Below are 23,960 nucleotides of genomic sequence, written 5' to 3' on the forward strand. Positions count from 1 at the left end.
GGCCAGGAGCCGGCAACACGGTTCACTGAGCCAGCGAGGCTCGCAGCCCTGTGCCAGGGACTCAAGCGCCGCTCCGGCTCCGCCCCCGCTCGGCCCCGCCTTCAACGCCCGGTGCTCCGCCCTCCATAGGCCCCGCCCCCAACGCCCGGCTCTCAGGGCAGCACCGCTGCCCCAGTTCCGTAAACACTCCTCTCCCCGCCCCGCGGAGTCCGGACCGCACCACTCGCCGCGCGGGGGGAGCGTCCATCTCGCATCCAAAACGGCCTCCATCTCGAGCTATCCTTGCCCTTTATCCTCCGAGCATCGGGGAGACTCTTTCGGTCTCAGGTGAATTCCGTGAGAATTCGCCTTTTGGAGCCGGAAACGACTTGCCGTTCCCGGCTCCACGGCTCCGTCGTCCCCCCTCTCGCTGGTTTTGTGGTGGCCTCCTCCCTGGAGTCCCTCAGGGCCCTTTAAATACCGCGTGGGGGTGCCGAGGGGCTGGGACTTGTTGGGTCGAGGAGTTCCAAGGTTGTGCCGCACTCGGTGGGGGGACTCCCTGAGGAACCCCCACCCCTGGCCCGGGGTCACTTGGTCGCCTTTCTCCTGTCTCCGCGCCGGACTCGGTGCGTATCCTTCCCCGGGAGGGGTTGCGGGCTCTGAGGTGACGGACCAGGGCCAGCAGAGGGGACAGCTCAACCCAGGGCAGCCCGAGGGCCTCCCCGCTGCATTTCGGAACGCCGCCCGAGGCGGTGGGGCCCAGGGACCGACACGCTTGGCCCCTTACCCACCCGCTCCCTGTTTGACCTCGAACTGCCGTCCCGCGTGGGAGCGGGGCGCGCACGCGAGTGGCCGCGGGCCGCCGGCCCGGGAGGCGGCGGGGTCCCGGCTGTTCGCCGCCGCTCACAGCCCGCTGGGCCGGGGCCAGCGCCTGCGCCGCGGGCGGCTTCCAAACTGGCTGCCGAGGCCCCTTCCCCGGGCAGGGCCGGGCGGGGCCCGCGGCGACTGTTTGGGGTTTGTTGCCGGGGTTTCCCGAGCACTCGGCTCTGCCTCCGCCGTCCCCTCCTCCTCGGGTTTGTTTTGACAGGAAACGTGGTGCTCCTGGAGGGAGGGGCGTCCTCCGGGTGAGTCCCCTGGTCGTGACCTCGCCTGGAGGAGGCGTGGAGATGCTGGTCGGCTTGGGCTCCAACCCTGGACCTGGACCTCGCAGGGATGGCTTTGTGCTTCCCAAAGCTGCTCCTCGGGCTGGTACCGCTGGGGGTAGCTGAGATGATTTGGTGGCACGTGGATAAACATAGTTGCGTGTTTTTGTTAGAAAGAGGAAAAACTGCTCCATTAATCCAAGCGATTTCTCGATGATACAAAGTTTTCCTTTGAAAATAAACGTATTTAAGTGCAAATTCCTAATTAAGATAATTGCCATATTATTGGAGGTAGAAGATGGAGACAGGGACACAGTTGTTAAGCTTGACGAATTTTGTCAAGTTTGGGGAATTTTCTTCTAGACGATTGTCCTACTACCTTAAGCAGGAAGATAGAAGACAAAATGCCCTCATCCCTGTTGAGCCCCCAGCACCTATGGTCTCCAGTCCAGAAACCTTGCCCTTCCTACCTGCCTCTCAGCCTCTTTCTCTTGTTCCTAGAAAAGATTTCATACATCAACCGTGACAGCCAGTGGAGAGTGTCTGGCTTGAAGTGACCCAGGGTTGAAAATACCCAGTCACGTGTAGAAGCAGCATCAATGCCATTTTGTGAGGGTTGAGGGCCCTGGAGGGGGAAGCACAGGTACTAAAACAGGCCAGCTGGGATGGGAGGAGAGTGCTTTCAATTATGAAAAGTGCCTAGAAATCCTTCTCCCTGATGCTGTAATGCTATGTGTAGCATGAACATCTGCTTTTTAGACAGTGACTGGCTTGTTGGCTTTTATCTAGCTCTTTGTTGGTTCTAATTTGATGAAGACCAGTATTGTCTAGCTGAATAGTGCAGGCACCTATCTCTCTGCTCTGTGGTTTTGCTTTGCTATGCGTGAATAACTTCAGTGCTGCTATTTGGTACTGGTTCTAAAGCAGCAGTTTGTGGAAAATGTACATTTTCCAGCATCTGCAATTTTGTTATAAGAGCCTAGTCTTACTCTTCTGACTCCCTGCCCTTTACTACCCATATGTGAATGCTTGTCCTTCCACCTGACCTTGATCTGGTCTTAAAGAAGTATACCCATTAGACGTTTCTGGTCATCTCTTTTCCATAACCTAACCTTAACTGGATGGGTTCCATTCCTCAGAACTCTGCTGGATAATCTGAATAATTCACTCCAAAATGTTTATGACTCATGTTAGCTTTAAGCAGTTAACCCTTTGTATCATATTTGGGTTCTAACTACGGATTTTGCAGTACATAAGGATTGACTCCCTGATAGAGGATTTTCAGTCACTCCAGTGGGGTGGTTGAGAGTTATTTTGAACAGTGAACTCTCTCAGTAATGTCCTTCACAGTATAGTACTTGAGCAGACATCCCAGGATAAGGTCAGCTTGCTACCACATGTGCAAGTGTCCACGTGGTGGTGGAGAGATCAATTTGGCAGAGTGGGAATGGAAAGAAAGAGCAGCTCACTGAATTTTCTTCAGCCATCCTGGAGTAATAGAGTGCATGGGCTTTAGAGTTCCAGTGTCTGGTTTTAACTGATGCCTCTGCATTACTGTGCACTCTTGGGAAAGTAATGCAACCTCTCTGAGCCTCAGGCTTTCATAATAAAATGGGGATAATACCTTAGCTAACAAGGCTATAATGAGGATTCAAGGAGATAAAATATTTAAAAGACTTAAATAGTTACTGAGTTCTTATTATTAAGATTATAATAAGTGCTCCATGACTGTTAACTCCAATTGTTATTATTTGGTGTTAGTGCTTTTGGAGGGTGGAAAAATATAATGTAAAAATTTTCTTTAAACTCCTGAAACTAAGTCTTTGCTAGCTTGAATTATTGACGCCTTGTAAATGTGTTGAAGTAGGCACTGGGAATTGGAGAAGGGAGACATAGCTTTCTTACCACAAGCAGCTTAAAATTTAGCAGTGAGAAGATATGCAGACAACTCTAGTAGTTTAAGTGACCACATAATGGTAATATGAGTAATGTGACGGGGGCAGAAAAAAAGGAAAATCCAAGTTGTCTTATGAATAGGAGTGGCTCAATTTGTTCATACAACAATGTTTGTTGAGCCCAGACTACATCCCAACCAGTGCTCCAAGCTCTAGAAGGCTAATGTAGATGAGGTGAGTGGAAGGGTCTCAGGGGAAGGTCTCCTTGAAGTTGTGATATTAAATTTCTAATCTGAATGACAACAAGGAGCCAACCCTTTGGAGATTAGGAAGAGTAACATTCCAGGGGGAGAAAAGAACAGGTACAAGTGTTCCAAAGTAGGAAACTGGACATGTCTGCAGGACCCAATGAAGGCCACTGTGTCTAGGTTAGGGGGAGAGTGGAGCAGGACAAAGTGGGCAGAGGCCAGCCCACAAAGGGTTGTAAACCACAGCCAAGAGATCTCTTAGGAAAAGGGAAATCACCTGGGAATGTGATGTATTTATTTGCCCCTTCTGAAGGACTCTGGCCTATTTCTTGTTTTATTCTCCAAGCACTGTTGAATATGGGCATTATGACAAGTTTTGACTGTCAAACTTACAGAAAAAAATTACAAGAATAGTACTAAGAACAATCCTGTTGTCTGCTTGTGAGTCAGATTCACCTAATACATTTTTCTCCATATGTTTTGTTGTTTTCTTTCTCTTTTGTTTGAATCATTTGAGAAAAAGTTGTACACATCAAGTTCCTTTTTAAAATAACCTTAGTCCATTTATCAACTTTATTATATTTAATATTAGAGTAAAATAGTAGATTCAAGTATTATAACTATGTTCTTGATCACATTTATTTTGTCCAGAACAGAATCTAATCTGGAATATTGCATTCAGTTTTGTCTTAGTTCATTTTGTGAATACGTCAAACTGGGTAATTTACAACAAACAGAAATTTATTTAGCCACAATCTGGAGGCTGAGAAGCCCAAGATCAAGGGGCCAGCATATGGTGAGGGCCTCCTTGCTGCGTCATAACATGACCAAATGCATCACATGGGCAAGAGAGAGCACAGAGGTTGAACTCAGGGCCTCATACCCTTCTGTAATTGGTATTAATCCATTCATGAGCACAGACTCCTCATGACCTAAGCACCTGCATTGAGTCCCACTTCCTAACACTGTTACATTGGGGATTAAGTTTCCAAAACATACTTTTTTTGGAGACATCTTCAAACAACAGCAGTTATCAAATCTCTCTTCATCTGGAAAATATCTTCAACTTTTGTTTTTTATGACATTGGCTTTTAACTTCTTTTAATAAGGCTAAAATAATAGTTGACATTTTCAGGCCCTTACTAGGAACTAATGTATTTGACATAGACTATTTCAGTTAATATTCACAACAATTCTACGGAGTAGATACTATTATTATCCCTATTGTACAAGTGGTAAGTTCCCTGTCTCCAGTTAGTAAGTGTCAAGAGTTGGGATTAAGAACCCAGTTCAGTGGGCTAGCTAGCGTTCTTACTGCTTCAGTGAAATGTGTATTATCCCTGGCATACTTTTACAATCCCAGTCCAGTAGAGGACTACTTATAGTTTGCTGCAGAAAGGAAATAAAGAAGTAAAGTGGGATACAGGCTGAGTCTGTGGGAGGAAACATGATTAGACCCTTAGGATCCCTCATCTCTAAGATGTCAGTAGTTACACTGCCATTCGTTCATCTGTTCATTTATTAAACGAGTATTTAAGTATCTGACTGTCTTTGAGTCATTGACTTTAGAAGGCATGTCAAAAGACAGTATTTATTACTATGAAAGAACAGACCAGTACAATACAATACAGGTGCGGACATGACAGTATTTCATTTTCTTTAAATAGTGATCCACTGTAAGTGTTGGAGGCTTTGCTTGGAGTAACCTTCTGTCTTTACTGTTGTGACCAGTGAGTGAGCCTCCAGGTAGGATGACAGGTGGTATTCCTGAAAAGTTATTTGATTTACCTCTGAGTTGCATTGGTGAAAGTTAGGTAACTCTAAATTTGTGAGTATAACTATTATGTTTCTTTTTTTTTAAAGCCTAGTTTTATCATCACCAGTCTAAGAAAGGATCCAAAATACTTATAAAAGCAATCTAATTAACCTCAGTGCTTTTTGAGTCAAGTAGCTTTGTCCCTAGATGACTTAAATAGAAACTCAAGACCAAAAAGGTGAGAAGGAACCAGCAGAAGGCCATTTGCTTTTGGGTTTTATATTTCAAACAAGTACAAGAACTCTGTCCTAGGTTGACTACCACCTTGTATATCTGTAGGGGAACATAATTTTGTCATCCTGGAATAAAACTGGTTTTCCCTCCAGTTTTTAACACCTGAATGATAGTATTAACATCAAGCACATAATCAAAAGAAAACCTCTGTATCCTGTTTATTCTGTGTCAGACTCTATGCTGAGTACTCTCTGTATATTGACTATGTGGATATTCACCCAGCCCTAATTAGGCATTATCAGTTTGCCCGTAAGAGGAAATAGGCAGTTTTTTAGTAGAGTAATAATAATCATCTTCAAATACAGGCTTTTGTGCTTAGATATACTAAGCCCAGTAACAATGGGACAGCTTCTACCAACTAAACAAGCATTTCTAAACATTGCAAATCTTTAAAATTTTCTGCTTTATCCCCTGTGATCTACCTCTAGTAACTTGTTGGCAGAAAGTATAGTGGTATGCAATTAAACATGCCTGCTATGAGCACATTTAATTTATTAGAGCTTTTAGTGATGCCTCATAGAATTCTGGGTTGCAGCATCTTAACAATTCCTAGTTGAAAGGAACTAACTGACCCCATCCTCTTAGAAAATGAGGTGAGGAGAGCAGATGTCCTATGCATAGAGTCACATAGCAAACTAACCCTGGACTTCCAATTCCTAACCTAGAGCTTTTTGTTTTTTAAATCTTTGCAGTTGATTGCCTTGTTAAATACAACTAAGAAACTTACCAAATGTGCTGTCCAGTTGGAGTAGAAGAATATAATGGAAGTAATAACAGTTAACCTAGTTCATAAATTCCCATGGATGAAAGCTTTTATTCACTTATATTTAGAAAAACAACCAAAGATACTCATTTGAGGCAGCTGTAGGGTGAAAATCAAGAGCAGAGCCTGCACAGCCCAGTTGTTACATTGCTGGGAAATGACTGAAGGAAAAAAAATGTGGAAACAAACTTTAAGATATTCAAATAAGAGTGTGACAAAGACCTGGTATTTTGAGTTTTAAATCTAATGAACTAGGCTTAGGTAGTAGATTCCCTGCACTGGGGCTTGGACTTTGGCAGTACCAGGCATGTAAATGTGTAGTGGTATCAGCTTGCAAATGTTCTAGTCGAAGCTGTACCAAATGGAATTCAATGATTGTGATTCAGCTGACCCTGAATGATTACTTGTCATATACTTGGCACTGGTAGTGGACAAGACTCAGTGTCTGCCTTATTAAGCAGATTCAGGAGTAGCCATGGGAAGAAAATAACTGTACAAGTGCTTTTGTGGAGATATGCTGCAAATATACTAAGGAGAGTACCATGAACTTTGGCAGGAGGGTAGAGGGAAGCTTCCTCAAGAAGGTAGTGTTTTCACGATTACTGTCAGTAGGAAGTAAGATGTTGGCAAAGAGGGAGGCAGCAAGCTAGAGGGGTTGGTTTCCATTGAGGATTTAGGGTTTGGTGGAAGTAAAAGAGTTATAGAAACCCCTTTTCTTTTATCACCTCTTCCTTTCTGCCAGCAGATTGGAGGTAAAGCTCAGCTAGAGGCTAGGTATCATTGGGTAGAGTAGGTTATTTCACCACTGAAGATGCAAGGGTTCAGGGCTATTTTATAGCCTGTGTTCGTGGTAATTAGCTGAGGATTCTAAGGTAGGGTGTTCTCCATGCAGTAGAGTGCTTCCTGGCAGCTGTGCTCCACACCATGCCCTTTAGTCTGCAGAGGCAGTTAGGGTTTTTCCGCTTGCAAAAGTGGTGGCCTGGAGCTGAACATGCATGCCTATAACCAGCCTTAGGAGGCTGAGGCAGGAGGATCACAAGTTTGAGGCCGGTCTCAGCAAATTAACAAAGACCCTGTCTCAAAAAAATATTTTAAAAAGGGGCTGGGAATGTAACTCACTGGCAAAGCATCCCTGGGTACAATCCCTAGTATCCCCGCTACCCCTTCCCAAAAGAAAAGTGACCTGGGCAGGGTGCATTTCTGTGTCAGGACTGACTGAAGAAATTTGGTAGGTGAGGCAGTGGGCAGATGCCCTTGGGCTTTTCACACCTAGTATATCCTCTCAGGCTCATTCTTGTTCCTGTCACCACCTAAGAAATAAAAACTGGCTGTTTCTCTCAACAAAGTAACTCCTTCCCCCTCTTGAGTTCTGATCGTCCCTTTTCTTTATCATGTTTTCTCAGCAATGCCTTGTTTTCCCCTTTCTCATCTAGCATTTGACACACACAGTTTTGGGTAACTGGACTTGTGAGCTGTGAGAGTAGGTCCCTGTCTGGTTTGTTCACTGTTAATATTTCCCATGCCCAGTGCCCTGTGCCCTGTGAGCACTCAGTAAATGGAATCATTGCAGAAACTGCAGGCATTTCTGCTAATTTTATTCTGCATAGTTATGGCTTCACATTCTGGCAGTTTTAAAAGCACTGTATCCTCTATTGCAAGGGCTGGTTCAAGTTTAAAGGGATGCATGAACTCTTCCTATCATTGCCCATCCAGGATTTGAAGCGCCTTTCTTCTGGGGCCCAGGTTTCCCTTGTGTGTCAGCTGACATCACATTCATATCAAGGCCAACTTCCTCACAGGCCTTGCTCCTGATCCCAGCCCTGATCATTCATTGTACACATGATCTTTCTGGGTTGTGCCCAGGCCTGACTCCCTTTCCTGGTGGGCAGTCTAATGTCCCAGAAACAGCATTCAGTTTAGACTCAAGGGATTGGTTCTGTGGTACAGTAAGTCCCCTTGTCCCTCTAAGTCTATTCCCTTGTTCTGTAAATCAGCATCCTGTGTGCCCGATCACTCAATTGGGCGGGTAGCTACTTTGTACAAACCAAATATTAGGTCTTATTCTTCATGTTGTGGCAATTCATATGAAAGTGGAGGAGAAGAAGCTAAAGACACTCCAGACAGAGATTTCTTCAGTCTTTCCTTCCTGCAAGAAGCTCATAGGGAGCATGAAGAGTCTACTTTCAAAACTATTTTATTTAAAACAATAACAACAACTAACATTTGATTGCTGTGCCAAGCCCTTAATGAGATTTATCCTACTCAGTCTTCAAGTACCCTATGAGGTCAGTCTTCCAGTCCAGTTTCACTGATGAGGTAGGTGGTAAAGTGATCTCCCCAAGGCAGAAAGAGCAGTATAACCCCAGAGCCCAGCATTCTCTTACCTTCCCATGTCTTAGCATATTTTTTTAAATCAATATGTCATTGCTTAGATCTGTTCCGCATTCATAATGGGTATGTCCTGGGTCAGCTCACATTGGTGAGTGTGGAATCCCTTTTCTGGAAGGCATTCTTGATAGCCTTGTGATCACGTGGCCAAGGTGCTAACAGAGGGACACAGCAATCTTCTGGGAGCTTTCCAACACTGTTAGACTGTAGGTATAGTTGTCGATAGTGGAAAAGCCTCTTCAGCGCCAGTGGCAGTGCCTCAGATTGTTGACGCAGGGTCTGTTTGTCTGTACAGGTGCTCTCCCTTTACCCATACTCAAGTGACACACAATGCCATTCAATGGTGAGAAGCAGTGTGTGGGCGAGGACCATCCGAGTGATTCAGACTCTTCACGGTTTTCCGAGAGCATGGCTTCACTCAGTGACTATGAGTGCTCCAGACAGAGCTTCACAAGCGATTCCTCCAGCAAATCCAGCTCTCCTGTTTGTGAGCCCACAGGGTAGCGGGGCTGAGGGCGGTGGGGTGCTTGTAGAGTGTGTTGGATTTGAAAAGTCAGCCATGGTGGAGTGCAAAGCCCAGATTTAACCCTCCTTTCTAGGCATATCAGCCCGGCACTGCAGGGGGACTGCAGCTATTTTGCATGTGTTCTCAGAAATAGGCACTAAAGCTCACAACCTGCTGATTTTTATTTTGATCAGTGTCTCTAATCTGCTTTGGTTTGACCATAAATCAGACTCCCAGACCCCATCTGTCTTTTCTCCCAAATGATGAAAAGTCACTCCTTCTTGTGATTGCTTCTTGGACAAATTAAAATAAATCCCAAACCAGATTTTTTTCTTTTTTCTGATTCACATTTAAGGAAACATGCCCTTGTAGAAGGGTTAGGCAGGAAGTGAGATATTCTAAAGAATTTCCTGCTAATTGCAAACACTGTTGTGCAAGTCACTCAGAAAGGGGCCCATGAGGAGAATTACTACACCAGAGTTATGTGAAAGAATTGAAAGAGTAGCAAAGGAAGACAGCTTTTTCCTTTTTTGTGTGTGGACACTTGAGATGTGTCAAAAAGGTGTGTTTGCCTTCTTTTTTTTTTTTTTTTTTTTTAAGATTTTTGATTAGCATTTTAGTCTAGGAAGTGCAACAACTCAAGCAGACAAGGTAAATAAAGGAAAAAATCAACTAATGTTTAATAGAATAAAAAACTTGTACATTTGTATTTAAAATTTTTATGTTCATATTTTAAAAACTTGGAAAATATGTTAGTATAGAAAAAAGAAACTTGCTGATACTATCACCAAAAGACTACAGCTGGGAGCAGCACTTTGCTGTCTTATCCTTCACATAGACATATGCGTGTGTGTGTGTGTGTGTGTGTGTGTGTGTGTGTGTGTACATGGAATCTTTTCACTTAGTATTATAACTAAAGCATCTACTTGCGATAATATATTTTCTAAATGATTGCTTACTACTTCAAGTGAGTAGAACATAAATTTACTTGCCCATTGATTTGTTATCAAACATGTAGTTCTATTTTGTGGGCTGGGATGTGGCTCAGTATACTTGCCTTCATGCATGAAGCCCTGGTTTTGATCCCCAGTACCACACACAAAAAAAGGGCGGGTTAGTTTTCATTTGATTTTTGCTGTAATAAATAGTGCTTTATTAACATCTTGGTACATGAGACCTTTCTGCAAATTATTTTGGATATCATTGGATTATTGGACCAAAGAATACAGTAATTTTTAAGGAGAATCTTGTGGTAGAGTTGACAAAAGAATTAATAGCAGCCACCTCAAGTTTCTGTGCTTTTTCTTATTCTTGACACTACATATATATGGTTCATACATCTGATATGTATATGTATATGTCCGGAAGAAGGATTTTGAGGTTGTTCTATATCACCTTTCTTTAGCCTCCCGCCTTCCCCATCCCTTTCCTCTTCCCTTCTCCTCTCCCCACCTTTGTTAAAAAATTAGGTAGCAAAATATATGTCAGTCCTATTGCTTGAGATCATGATTTTTAATTAATAGAAGCTAAGATTTCCAACCAACATTATTTATTATAATATTTTCATAGTAAAATCACTAGAAATAACTCAAATTCTTTTAACTGTCCTACTGAAATTAGGTTATCCAGCTTCTCTGGTATATTTTATTTTACTTTAATTATTTATTGAGCTCTTATTATGTTCTTCCTCACTTAAATTATATTATTTAATCCTCAGGCCAGCCCTCATAGAAGGTTAGCTATATCTCAGTGAAGTCAAATGATAATTACTAGGGAGAAAATCTTAGAATTGAACTTAAGCCTTACGTTATATTGTCTATACATTTAGAAATTAAAGTTTCATAAATTAGTTATTTCATATTGAGTCTACTTAAACTAATGAGAATTCTGAATTACCAAATTAAAAAATAATCAATCTCTATGTAATATATGTAAATAAAGGCAAGTCCAAAAATAAGATGATTTAATTTTTAAAAATGTTATAATAGGCCTATTTTAATAAGTTTATCTTAGAAACATTTGAAAATTTATTATCAAACAAAAATTTATTATAAAACATGGTAGGGCTGGTACTATATAGTTCAGTGGTAGAGCACTTGCCTAGTACATGTGAGGCACAGGGTTTGATCCTCCATGACACATATAAATAAACTAAATAAAGGCATTGTGTCCATCTACAAATAAAACATATTTAATAAATTTGGTAACAAACTATTTTTCAAGTCTTTATTAAGTGAGCAAATCCATGTATTTTGTGTATATTCTTTATGCTTATAAAACCATGAAGTATGCGTTAGAATAAATTAAACATTGTATACATCAGGTGTCTTCTTTGGATGGCAGCTTCTCTTCTATAGCATTGACTGACTTTTTATTTTTCTTTCAGCAACGAGCCCTCCCAGATTTGTGACATTTGATGAAGTGATGACTGCAGCAAGGAACTTATCCAACATGACTCTTGCTCATGAGATTGCTGTAAATGAGAACTTTGAATTGAAACAAGATGCCCTCCCTGAAAACAGGTGACCTGTAGACCTTTGTTGTGCATAAACAATGCTGAAGATTGTGTGTGTGTGTGTGTGTATCTGTCTGTTTCATACTGATTCCTAGAAGTTCTTGTGTAATATCCACAGGGAATGAACCTTCTTTAGTTCTCTAACAAGGTCTCATACTTAAAAAAATTTCTCTAGGATTTTAGGACTCAGTTACATGTTACATCCTAAGGGATGCTTTTCTTGACGATCCTGAACCCCCTAGGCTACAATTAACTCTCTTGGTATAGACTCCACTACTTCCCCTTTGTTATGAAATCTTATAATTTTGGTCTGAGGATGCAGTTTAGAGGTAGAGCACTTTCCTAGCACGCACAAGGCACTGCAAAAAAAAATTATTAATTTTATAAATTTTTATAAATTTTATAAAATTTATAAATTTTATGTTCATTGTCCACTTGATTCCCCACATCAATGGCAGAACTATGCCTATATTGTTTTCTGCTTTGTCTGAATTGCCTCGGATACTGTCTGACATATAGAAATACTTGCTGATTAGTTTATTAAAAACCGATATTCAGGATGAAGGAAGGGAGGGGGTATGGAAATAGGAAAGGCAGTAGAATGAATGAACATACTTTGCTATGTTCTTATATGAATACACGACCCATATGACTCCACATCATGTTCAACCACAAGAATGGGAAGTTATACTTCATATAATATGTCCAAATGCATTCTACTGTCATGTATAACTAAAAAGAACAAATAAAAAACTTTAAAAACTGATATTCAAGTTGTAAAGAATAAATAAATGCAACTGAACCACCAGAGTTTAAGAATAGGCAAACCAGAGCATTATAGTAGGAATTACAGCAGCAGGTGGGCACCCCTTGATTATCTTATCCCCAGGGGCCTCTAGTTAGAGCCACACTCTTGAATCTCACCCAACCTCTGGCATCAGTGGCTCCAGTTCTTCTGGAACAAAGAGGAAAAAGGCTTGAACACTTTAATACAGATCAGTTATCCTAAGTTAACTCATAGACAGTGGCATTGATATTTTTAACCTCACAGGGCCAATTATTAGTCCTGAAGCATTCTCTCTTCTAAGATAACTTACAGATAGTATTTGATTTCATTCATAACTTTTTGTTTATTTTAAAGTAGGAAAACAAGTAAACATAATAATTTTCCTTCTTTGAAATATATATTGCTGGAGATGTTATTTCTAATAATCTTTAATATTTTTTAAGATTACAGGCTGCGGTAGGTGTATCTGTTTGGTTTTCTTTGGTAATTTCATGATATACTAGCTCTCATGTTACACCCCTAAGCTCGGTCCCTTCTGGTTGTCCCAACTGGTTGCCTCTCTTGCCACAGTCTGTCCTCCATATCTAGTTAGTAGCTATAATGATCCTTCTGAAGGATAAATCAGATCAGATCAGATCATTTCTTAGCTTATTACCTTTCAGTGGTTTTCCATTAAATGTAGAATAAAAATCTAAATTACGATGGCTTGGAAAACCCTAATTCCCTACCTTATTTTGTAGTACTTTCCTTCCTGATGTGGGTGTACACTAAGCTTGATCCTACTTCAAGGACTTTGTCACTTTTCCTTCTTGTTTTTTCCCTGATCTTCACACAGTTTCTTTCTTCTCCCCTTTGAGGTCTGACTCAAAGATCACTGTGATCTTAGAAGATTTTTTACCTACCTAGTGAAATTAGTACCCTTTCACTATCCACCACATTGCTTCACTCTGTTCTGTTCATGGCTCTGAAATTATCTTACTCTTTGTGTATGTGAGAGAGCATGTGTGTGTGCGTGCACATGCTGGGCATTGAGCCCAGGACCTTACACATGCTAAGCTTATACTCTACCACTGATCTCTACCCGCTTCCCCGTACTCATTTTAATGAGTTTTTGTCTTTATATTCCAACTAGCATAAGCTTTTTGAGGTAGAGACTTTCTTTGTATTGCAGCGTCTCTAGTGCCTAAAACAGGACTAACCACGTATTGGATGTTTAATACACATTTATTGACTAATAAAAATAAAATCTTAAAATTAATAATTTTTATGAAGTATGTCTAAAGACAGTTGGGGAGTACTTTAATTCAAAAGTTGGAAGTAAAGGCCAGTGCACAGGCACTTTAGGATCAGACAGACCCTGGGTTTGAGTCCTGGCTCTACTGAGACCATATCTGAGCCTCTTCCCAAGGATAAGATGGGGACTACATCACTCACTTTAGATGCATGATCATTGGCATAGAAGTGCAGTGTACATACATACAAAGTACATATAGTACTTCAATACTGTGGAAAATTTCAATCCCACTTCCCTTCATCTTCTGCCATGGCTAGAAAATGTGAGCACAGAAAGCAAAATACAGAGTTAGGACATATCATCTCTGTTTAAGCATGAAGTAGCCTGTTATTAGTTGTTGACTTTTGGGTGACTCTTTAGAGTGACCAGTTTTTTTTTTTTTTTTTTTACCTTTTTAACATATGACTGACTCTCATATTTTATCAAATATTTTCTCTGGGGGAAAAAGCATGGTAAAATTAGTAAGGTTTCTGATACCCAGTAGGAATGCTTGGATTTGATTGATCATATCCGTTCTTTCCATTCCTCCAAGTTTCTCTCAAAATTTAAAGAGGTAAAAAGTATCTTGCAGCATTTAGGAAGACTTCAATTTAAACTCTGATGTCCCTTAGGGAACTATGAAATTGTTTTAGCCCATTTCTTGTTCCTTCATGCTGTATATACATGTGTGTGGCTTGTAAAGTCAAGAGCAAAAGTCTGCACAGCAGTGTTTGCCTTTCTCATTGTTCTGTAGTTGCCCAGGAGAGTCTCAGATATTGGCAATGACATTTCTGTTGAATAAACCCACTAGAATAAGTTTTAATATTTAAAGTTGCTAAGTAGAATATAACATTTGCAATTATATAAGCAATTTTAATTCATGCATTTTGGCTAATTTCCAGCTCTCATAGCCTATTATATACTTAGCTATTTGTATTTTAAGAAGGCAAATTTGGCCAGGTATATTGGTGCCAGCCTGTAATCCCAGCTACTCGGGGAGCTAAGGCAAGAGAATTGCAAGTTGAAGGTCAACCTGGGCAACTTAGTGAGATTGATCTCAAAATTAAAAATTTTTAAAGGGACTGGGGATGTAACTCAGTGGTAGAGCACTTATCTAACACACACGAGGCCTTGGGTTCCACTGGGGAAATTAAGATAAAGAAGGAATATTAAGAGATATAATTGTCAAATTATTAATTCATCCACCATGCATTCATAGAATGGCAGTACCTGAAGGAAGTAGTTGTGGCCTCTGCCTGGGAGAAATATGTTGCTATATGGCAAAAGAGATGCATCAGTAATTATAGTACAGAGAAATATGTGATTTTCCAATTAGCTGTTGCAAAATGGTGTAGGAATGTGTATTTTAATGTGCACTATTTTAGGGCATTGATATAGAGGTAAAGCAATGTGGCCTCCTATTCTATTGTAAGCTTTTCCTAGGAAGGTTCCTATTTTAGTGTTTTGGTCTGGCTGACTATTAAATGGGACATTGAGGTGGAAGTTGGCAGGCATTAAATGCTCCTTGGGTCAACCTGTTCTGTTCCTTGCCTTGAAACTTCAGCTGTTGAGGAAAGAGCAACTTTGTCATCTCATTGCTAAAATTTAGAACACAAGAGTAATAGCTAAATTATATCTCCTTAGGACAGAATTTTATGAAGTTATTATAAGCCAAGATAAGAAAGATTTTAAAAATCTAGCAGAAACAGGATAGAATACTAAATGAAAAAAAATCTAATATCATGCATACTGGATACTTTTAAAAAAAATTTTTAGTACCAGGGATTGAACTCAGGGTCACTTGACCACTGAGCCACATCCCCAGCCCTATTTTGTATTTTGTTTAAAGGCAGGGTCTCACTGAATGATTAGCACCTCACTTTGGCTGAGGCTGGCTTTCAACTCACGATCCTGCTATCTCAGCCTCCTGAGCTGCTGGGATTTTAGGTGTGTGCCACTCCTCCTGGCTATACTGGGTACTTTTAACTACTAAAATAATGTATTAATCAGGGTAAATATGTCAAAAGATTAATAATGGGATTATGGGTGATTTTGTTCTGTTTTTTATGCATTTTTAAAAATTGCTACAGTGAGTCTTTTATGATTAGGGAAAATAATTCTTATTTTAATGCAGTCTATTTCATTGCTATAGCTTGGCTGGTCGAGTGAAGCATATTGTTCACCAGGCCTTCTGGGATGTCTTGGAATCAGAACTAAATGCTGACCCTCCTGAATATGAACATGCCATCAAACTGTTTGAAGAAATCCGAGAGGCAAGTTGATGCTTGTGTGAATTAGTGTCTTGGTCATTTGGGCTTCTGTATCAGTATACTATAGAGGGACTGGCTGATAATCAATAGAAACTTATTACAGTTTTGGAGGCTGAGAAATCTTAATACCAGGCACCATCAGATTTGCTGTCTGGTGAAGGCCTGCTTTCCCTTTCATAGAGGACACATTCTTGCTGTGTTCTCACATGGTAGAAGGGATAAGGGAGCTTTATAGGTTCTTGTATAAGGGCATTAATTGCATTCATGATGGCTTCGTCGTCATCACCTAATCACCTCCCAAAAGCTCCACCTCCAATTCATTCATTGGGAATTGGATTTCAACATAAGAATTTGTGGGGAGGAGGACAAAACATTTTCTCTACAGCAATTACACACCCCAAACTCCCTGCAAAGACCATTTCATATCCTTTGGTATTAGCTACTCTTTTTGAAAAATGGAGCACAATCACTAGTAAGAGTTTTTCCCTGCACCTTCTGAAGTGGGATGGAGACTGGAATAAAAAGGTCAAAGACAGAGATCAGGGCAGTGCTGAGCACAGACCAGACTCTGGAGTTAGATAGGTTGAGTTAGGGATGGACTCCAAGTCTCAATTTCCTGAGTGCTTACAGGGTAGTTATGAGAATTAAATGAACTAACTTTTACAAGGCACTTGTTTCGTATCATGCACCAAATTTTTATTTATTTTTACTGTAACTCTTTGAGGTAGTTACTCCCATAATTTTATGTAAAGAAACCAAGTTCTCCAATTTACCTGGTATCCCAAAGCTTTGAGGGATCAGAGGGATTTGAATTGAGGCATTGTGGCTTAGAGCCTGTGCTCCCAGCCATGTGCTATATATGTAAGCATAGTGTCCACTGTGTATTGGAGACTCAGTAAACAGTTTGCTTTTCTAATAAATAATATTTTATATGAAAAAGATACTTTATTGGCCCCACAGGGTGTTTTTGTCTACTCTTTTTTCAAGGGTACTTTTGGAGCCATAATCTACAACTTATTTGTACTACTTTTCCATAGACTTTTTGATTAAGAAATAGAGCTTTCTTCTTAGAGCTGAGATGCTGGTATGCTCCTTTGATCCACCACCCAGGCAAAGACACTATCTGTGGCATCACGGGGCATTATAATATGGATAAGGAGCTTGGTCATCTAGACACAAAAGTGGAAAGTGACAACCTTTATTCATGCAATGACCCTGTTAATTTTTCTTGCTTCCCCTGTGTAGATTCTTCTCTCTTTTCTGACTCCTGGTGGGAACCGGCTTCGCAATCAAATCTGTGAAGTTTTGGACACAGACCTCATTAGGCAACAGGCTGAGCACAGTGCTGTCGACATCCAAGGCCTGGCCAACTACGTCATCAGTACAATGGGAAAGCTGTGTGCTCCTGTGCGAGATGATGATATCAGAGAGTTAAAGGCCTCTAGCAACATTGTGGAGTTGCTGAGGTTAGCACTTTTGTTTCTTGAATTTTCTTACAGTATCTTTGTGTTCCTTCAGAAAGGAAGTGTGGGCATTGGGGAACACAGAATAATAACTGGTCTTCCTAAAGAATTCTCTCTTTGGCAGTGTTGGGAATCAAACTCAGGGCCTCACATATAATAGGTAAGCATGCTATCACTGAGAATTCCCAAAGGAATTCTTGACCCTTTAAGAAAACCACATAAACAGGGAGTAAGTCAGTTGTTTACTGTGTGTGCAGTTTTCAGACAGAATGGTCTGGCAAGGTTGTTGGCTGGCATGTAGTGGGCCCTGGGGATGCTGTGATACAAAGATGTAGTCCCGGCACCAGGGAGTTTACGGTTTCACAGGGAGACAGGTCTTGAACTGTGAATTATAGTCATGGTAAGTGGTATGGAAGAGAAATAGAGGGTCTTAATAGAGCCTCCGCAGAGGGTCTTAATCTAATCAAGGGTCTAGGAAGTCATCTTTATTAGTAAGGGTCACTAGCTGCTCTAACACCTAAACCCTGAATTCTCAGTGATTTAATTAATAATAGTTTGTTCTCACTCATGACAGTTGATTCAGGAGTTCTTGGTTTGGCGACCTTCTGCATGCCATTTGGACCCAAGCTCCTTACTTTCCCCCAATGTTTACAGAGTCTTCTCAATTCAGCTAGGGAATGGAAAGAAACCACAGGGGTCGGTAGACTCAATGGGTAAACACCTCAGCCCTAAAGTGACACTTCTTTGTTCAAGGCTAGTCACATGGTCCCACCTAGATTGAGAGGGACCTGGGAAAGTAACTGCTGTCTGGAAATACTTTTTGCAGCCAGAAAAAGAGGTACCTCTCTGCAGAGAGGTAACATGAACCTTTGGTCATCAACTAACCATCTTTTTTTTTTTTTTATTTTTTTTTTATTTTTTTACGTTTACATAGGGTAATGATGTTTCTTTTTTTTTTTTCCCTTCCCCCCCACCCCTCCCACCCAACTAACCATCTTTGCTGCAGTTTCCCTGAGGAAGTGAGGTGTACATTAAATTGCTAGAATCTAATTTAGCTGTGTAGACAGCAACTTGATCCAAGAGGAAAGAAAAGTCTACAACACTTTTTCCCATTAATGGGAACTTTTCTTCCCTTTTTAAATATATGTTTTATGATGTTCCCACATTAAGGAATTGAGTTTTATGTAATTGTTTTGGAAAGGTAGCAAAAGGAAATTGATCTGTATGTAGCAGGTAACTTACTTTGTGTCTTAAGTCAAGTTGATAGTCTCTCAAAGTGACACTTTCTTTGTCTGTAAATTGGGCTTTGATATATTTTATTCTTAGAGTTGTGTTCCTTTCTGGCACACAACTTGCTTCCAGGTGTCTTACTGTGTATATAAAATGCCAAATCCGTGATGTTCATCTTGGTCATTTATTGAGCACCTGCTGTGTGCCACTGCCCCCTGCACTTTACATTTATTATCTCATTGACTATTCATAATATCCCTCCAAGGTTGGTGTCCTCCTCTTTCACCCATGAGGAAACTCGGGTCCAGTGACTTTGAGTAACTTCTGCATGGCCAAAAATCTGCTCAGTTGCAAAGCTGGATTTGAGCACAGGACTGCCCAACTCTTTTTAGAAATATTTTCCCTTGGTGCCTCACTACCCTCTCCCTTCTTTGTTTTGTTGATTTACTTATTCTTTCTTGTTTCCTTAGAAATATAAACCCTCTACACTATGTTAAGGCTCCTTAAAATTTCAGGGGTTTTCAAATGAAAATTTATTCTTGACTTTTTCTTATGTCATTGTTAAGGCTAATTGATGATTCTTCTTATTGTCTTTCTCTGTTTGTGACTGGCCTTAATGGATCAGCTGAAAGTATTATATCTGCTATAATAAATATTCTTGAGACCTGTGGAAGAAACATTTGGAATACACATGTATAAATTCTATGAAAAGTGACCTTGACAAATGATAATTGAAATTTCAAAATCATATTTGGGATGTTTATATTTTACAGACTTCAACACATAGGTAATTGTTATTAAATTTCAGCTTAACTTCTGCTTAACTTCTTAATCACCTATTTTAATTTAAAATTTTTAGACAAATATTCCATGTCCTGGACCTCATGAAAATGGACATGGTCAATTTTACAATTAGAAGTATCAGACCACACCTTCAACGCCAGCTGGTAGAATATGAGAGAACCAAGTTTCAGGAAATTTTAGAAGAAACTCCAAGTAAGTATAATAAAATGTGTATTTATATTAATATTGGGTGACAATAAGATACTCTAATTTTTGACACTTTGCCTAGTTTCACTGTTTTGGCCTTGCTTTCAATCATTTTGAGACACACAAACTTAAGTTGTTTACTCTGTCCCAGGAACTATGCTAAGCACTATTTAATTTTTCATTCATTCAAGAAGTGTTTACTGAGCACCTGCTGTGTTCTAGACATTGTTTAGGTGCTATGGGGTTGCCACAGTGAACAAAACAGTCAGAGCCCCAAAGAGCTGACTTGCTAATAGGCATGACAAGTAAACATAATATTGTCAGGTGTGTTATTAGGGGACAGATAGTAACTGGGCAGGAATGAGGGTGGTATTTTTAGATAGGATGGAGAAGGGTTGCCTCTTTAGAAAATAACGTTTTAGAGGAGATCACAAAGAGATGAGGAAAGGATGTGTAGAGAACTTCAAATAAAAAGATGCCAAAGCAGAAACTTGCTTATGAAGTTTGACAAACACAAGGCAGGCATTATGACTGGAGTAGGCAAGGGGAGCATGGAGGGAGATGCAGGCAACAGAGAGCCATGTTAGTAGTGAGAGTAGTTTAGATTTTATTCCAAGTGCAGTGAGAAGTTTTTGAGCAGGGGACCAACATCTGATTTTTGTTTTTGAAGAATGTTCTGGTTCCTGGGTAGGGAATAGATTGTACAAGAATAAAGATACTGATTGGATTGTATTAGACAAGAAATAATAGTGTCTTGTTCCAGGTTGTAGTGGTGGAAGTAGTGTGAAGAGTTCAGATTCCAGGTGTATTTTGAAGGCAGAGTAGTAAGATTTGCTGAAGGTTGAATGAGGGAAGTTAGAGGAGTTGAGATGACTCTCTTGACCTGAACTACTGGGTAAATAGTAATGTATTTTAGTGAGATGGGGGATACCAGAGGAAAGAAAGTTAAGAGATGATGTGGAATCAAGAATTCAGTTTTTTTATTTCTTGTATGAACTTTGAAATCTTGTTTGACATTAGTGTGGAGCTATCAGGCAGACATTTAGATATAAGAGATTGGAGGGTGCTGGGAATCATGGGTATTCATTTGGGCATATTTATGGTATATAAAGGCATGGAAATGGATAATAGTTAAGTGCTTATGACATTCTAAGCACTTTGCCTGTATTAACTAATTTAAATTTTAAAACACTGTAGGAATTTACCCCCTACTTTGTGGATGTGAAACTGAAACATGGAAGGTTAAAATTGCTTGTAAGGTATGGAACTGGATTCACGCAGACATTTGGCTCCATGGTCTCTGCACTTATCATGATTATTACATGGGGTGAGACTGTGGGGGGTCTGTAGACACGGAGGGGACTGGCCTGGGACTCTTGTATCTATAGGGTGAGGGGAGTAGACTGTGAAGGAAGTAATAGCCAGAGAGGTAGTATGCAAGTCAGGAGGAGGTGACAACCTATAAAACAAGTGAAGAAAGTGGTATTTGGAGAAGTGGGATGGGGCAGGGGGCTGCTAAGTAGTCCAGAATGAGGCAGGTCAAGGTTTGACAATTGGGTATGACTAAATATTGAAGGAGAGTTGATGACCTTAATGGGAGCAGTTTCAGTGGACTCATGGGCATTAAAACGAGACTGGAGGAGGGCCAGGGAAAAATGGAAATAGAGGAAGTATTGCCTCATTGGATTCTCACAGTTACCTCTCACCCTGCGAGGTAGCTACTGTTATCCCATGGTGAAGAAATTGAGGTGCCAGATGTTGCACTGCTGGCAAGAAGTCGACTAATTGCTCATTGACAAACCCTTGTCTTTAGTCTCTGGGATTCAGTGTGCACCAGTCCAAGACTGAGTAAGGTGATCCACCCTTCCCCACCCCTTATCCTCATTAGGGTAAGTTTTTCTGTCACAATGGTCAACACAGAATTTTTATGGAAATAAAGCAGAAGGGAAGCCACTTCTAAAGGGGCTCCAGCAAGCTGGAGCACCCAGGGAAGTGCACATATGGAGGGCCGTGTTGGGAACAGTGGCAAAGTTGGGCATGTTCTGCTTGGTGACATGGAGACCCAGTGGTCCATGGTACCACTCTCCCCTTGGATGCCATTCAGAGACTTTGTTTAAGCCCCGTGGAACAGACTAGGATCTGTGAAGGGGATGTAACAGACAGCTGGTTTTGACCTTCCCAACAGTTGGAGCTGTTTTAACTTTGAAATGGGCCTGGCTATTGCTAGTAGCAGTCAGTACTAATTAACACCTTATTTGAGCTCTTAGGACATGCCTTGTCCTTACATGTGCCAAACACTCCATCAGCTCATTCAAGCCCACAACAGTTCTATGAAGTTGATACTGTCATCATCCTCATTTACAAATGAGGAAGTTGAGATTAAGGCACTTGTACCAGGGGATGGAGCCAGACATGTCTCTTCCTCAAAGCATGTGCATGTCCACCCTCTGGGGTCCTGCCTCTCTTCAAACAGGATACCATCTGTGGGAATATTGCAGAGGGATCTCTGGTTTCAGCTGGCAGATGGCACTAGATTCTAAATATCTTTTTACAACAAAAATTACAAGGACTCTGTTATTTTGGCTCTTATAGGGAAAGTATTAGGAGAAGTAGAATCCTACATAGAACCTGAATCTGAAACCTGAACTCTACCGTCTGTGTCCTTAGCAGTGATGTCCTAAGTGATGAGCTTCATTTGTATGCCTGTGTCTGTACATGTGTGTACAGATTTGCCCATGTCTGGAACTAAAATAACCTGGAATCTTGAGCAGATTTCTTAATATGGAGTTGAATTATCATTTTGTTCATCTCAGATGAATTACTTCTCTCTTAAAACCCAGGGTTAATGACCCTAATTCATTTGCATCTTTCACATTGACTTGGCCATTTCCAGAGTTTTAAGAATAGACTAAATTCAGCTATGCATATACGTCATTTTTGTCCAGCTGGAGCATTCAAGAGTGCAGGAAGCAGAGTACGTGTCAGCTGTAAATTATGTCCCCAAGTCACTCTGCCAAAAGCCAGTCCCTGTGCCCTAATATCAAAATAAGAGCCTCACAGATTGACACAGGACAGAAGTAGTATGTTTGTGCATACATTTTTCTTATATGTTTATAATTTTATTGGAAAATTAATACTGATAAATAACACTGGATTTCTAAATGAACTCCAGGAAAGTATTTTATTTTGCCCAAGGAAAAATAGCATATCTGTTGTTTTCATGAATTTTATTTCATGGATTATAACTTATTGGTAGAACACTTGCCTCGTGAGTGAAAGAAACCCTGGCTTTGATCCCCAGCACAAAAAAAGAAAGAAAAGAAAAGAAAGAAAAAGAAAAAGCGAAGAAAAAAATCCTATGGAACAGACATAATCTTTTTCAGAAATTTACCAAACTCCATTATGGTCTTTTCCTGGCATAAAAGTCACTCAGGAACATTTTAAAGAAGAGCACACTGATGCTTAAAATCAGTCCACCTTTAAAAAGCAGTAAAACTAGAACTGGAAGCCAGGTCTCCTAAGTCCAAATTAAACCAAGCTGTACTTCTGCTACTTTCTTTGGAATTTTTGTTTTGTGTTGTATTAGTTGGGTTATAGAAAACAATCCTAGCTGATATAGCAAAAACGGAAATGAATGGAAGAATTGGGGCAGTTCATAGAATCAAAGGAGAAGCTAAATGCCAGAAACCAAAAGAGCATCAAGAAAGTATAGTAAAGTCAACGGAAAGTAAGGCTTTATCATCAGAATGTTAACATGTACAGACCATCCCTGGCACTCTAGTCACATTCAGAATCCTGGAAGTTTGATGGGCATATGACTAAGATAGGCTAATCCTAGCCAGGCCTCCTAATTGATATTCAAGAAAGGAAAACATGGAATGAGGGAAAATGGCTTCTCAAAGAAAATCAATGCCAAAAGAATGAAGGTGAGGTGTTGCTAGACAAAAAAAAGAGCAGATGTCTTGGGTAAGGGCGGCAACATGTTTCTAATTGAAGATTAGGGCACTTAAGTAAATGCACCTGTAAAGTCATTGCTACTCCACCAGAACATTCTTGAGTGCAGGAGCTATGTTTATTCATCTGTGAATCCCCAGTACTTGGTACAATACCTGGCGCATAGTCGATGCTCAATAGTTATCACTGAATAGTTGAGTGAATGGTAAAGCTCATACTCCTGTCCCCTTAAAAAAGGTTATAAATGTTATAATTGTGAGTTGACTTTGCTTTTGGAGCCACTTGGAGCAGTCAGTGTGTTAGCTTGTGGGCATGAAATCTCAGCAGATCCCAGAGAGAAAAGCTGATATTCTGCTGTAAATGCATGCTCTTTCTGCTTTACCAGTCTTAGGCAAGTCTGACTTCATTTTAGAATCACCTGGTATATTAAAATGGGATGCCAGAGCCCCACCTCAAACTGGTTAAATCAGAATCTCCAGGAGCTATGCCCAGTATCATTATTTTTCTT

At 40.6% G+C, this 23,960-nt stretch overlaps 1 protein-coding gene across 2 annotated transcripts in view; it reads left to right on the forward strand.

Moving 5' to 3' along the window:
- The first annotated feature begins 454 nt into the window (after positions 1-454).
- Positions 455-23,960, forward strand: part of Tcp11l2 (t-complex 11 like 2) — a 42,522-nt gene continuing 19,016 nt past the window's right edge. The window contains exons 1-6 of one of the 2 annotated variants that reach the window (XM_047550194.1): positions 455-605; positions 8,761-8,952; positions 11,357-11,492; positions 15,698-15,818; positions 17,061-17,281; positions 19,368-19,504. In XM_047550194.1, coding sequence (XP_047406150.1) covers positions 8,796-8,952; positions 11,357-11,492; positions 15,698-15,818; positions 17,061-17,281; positions 19,368-19,504 — 772 coding nt within the window. In that variant the 5' untranslated portion in view covers positions 455-605; positions 8,761-8,795. Of the gene's footprint in view, positions 606-8,760; positions 8,953-11,356; positions 11,493-15,697; positions 15,819-17,060; positions 17,282-19,367; positions 19,505-23,960 lie in introns of those variants that run through there. The other variant, XM_047550195.1, reaches the window with a different exon arrangement.

Source organism: Sciurus carolinensis, chromosome 4 (genome assembly GCF_902686445.1).
Source record: "Sciurus carolinensis chromosome 4, mSciCar1.2, whole genome shotgun sequence".
In the NCBI taxonomy this organism is placed as follows: Eukaryota; Metazoa; Chordata; class Mammalia; order Rodentia; family Sciuridae; genus Sciurus; species Sciurus carolinensis.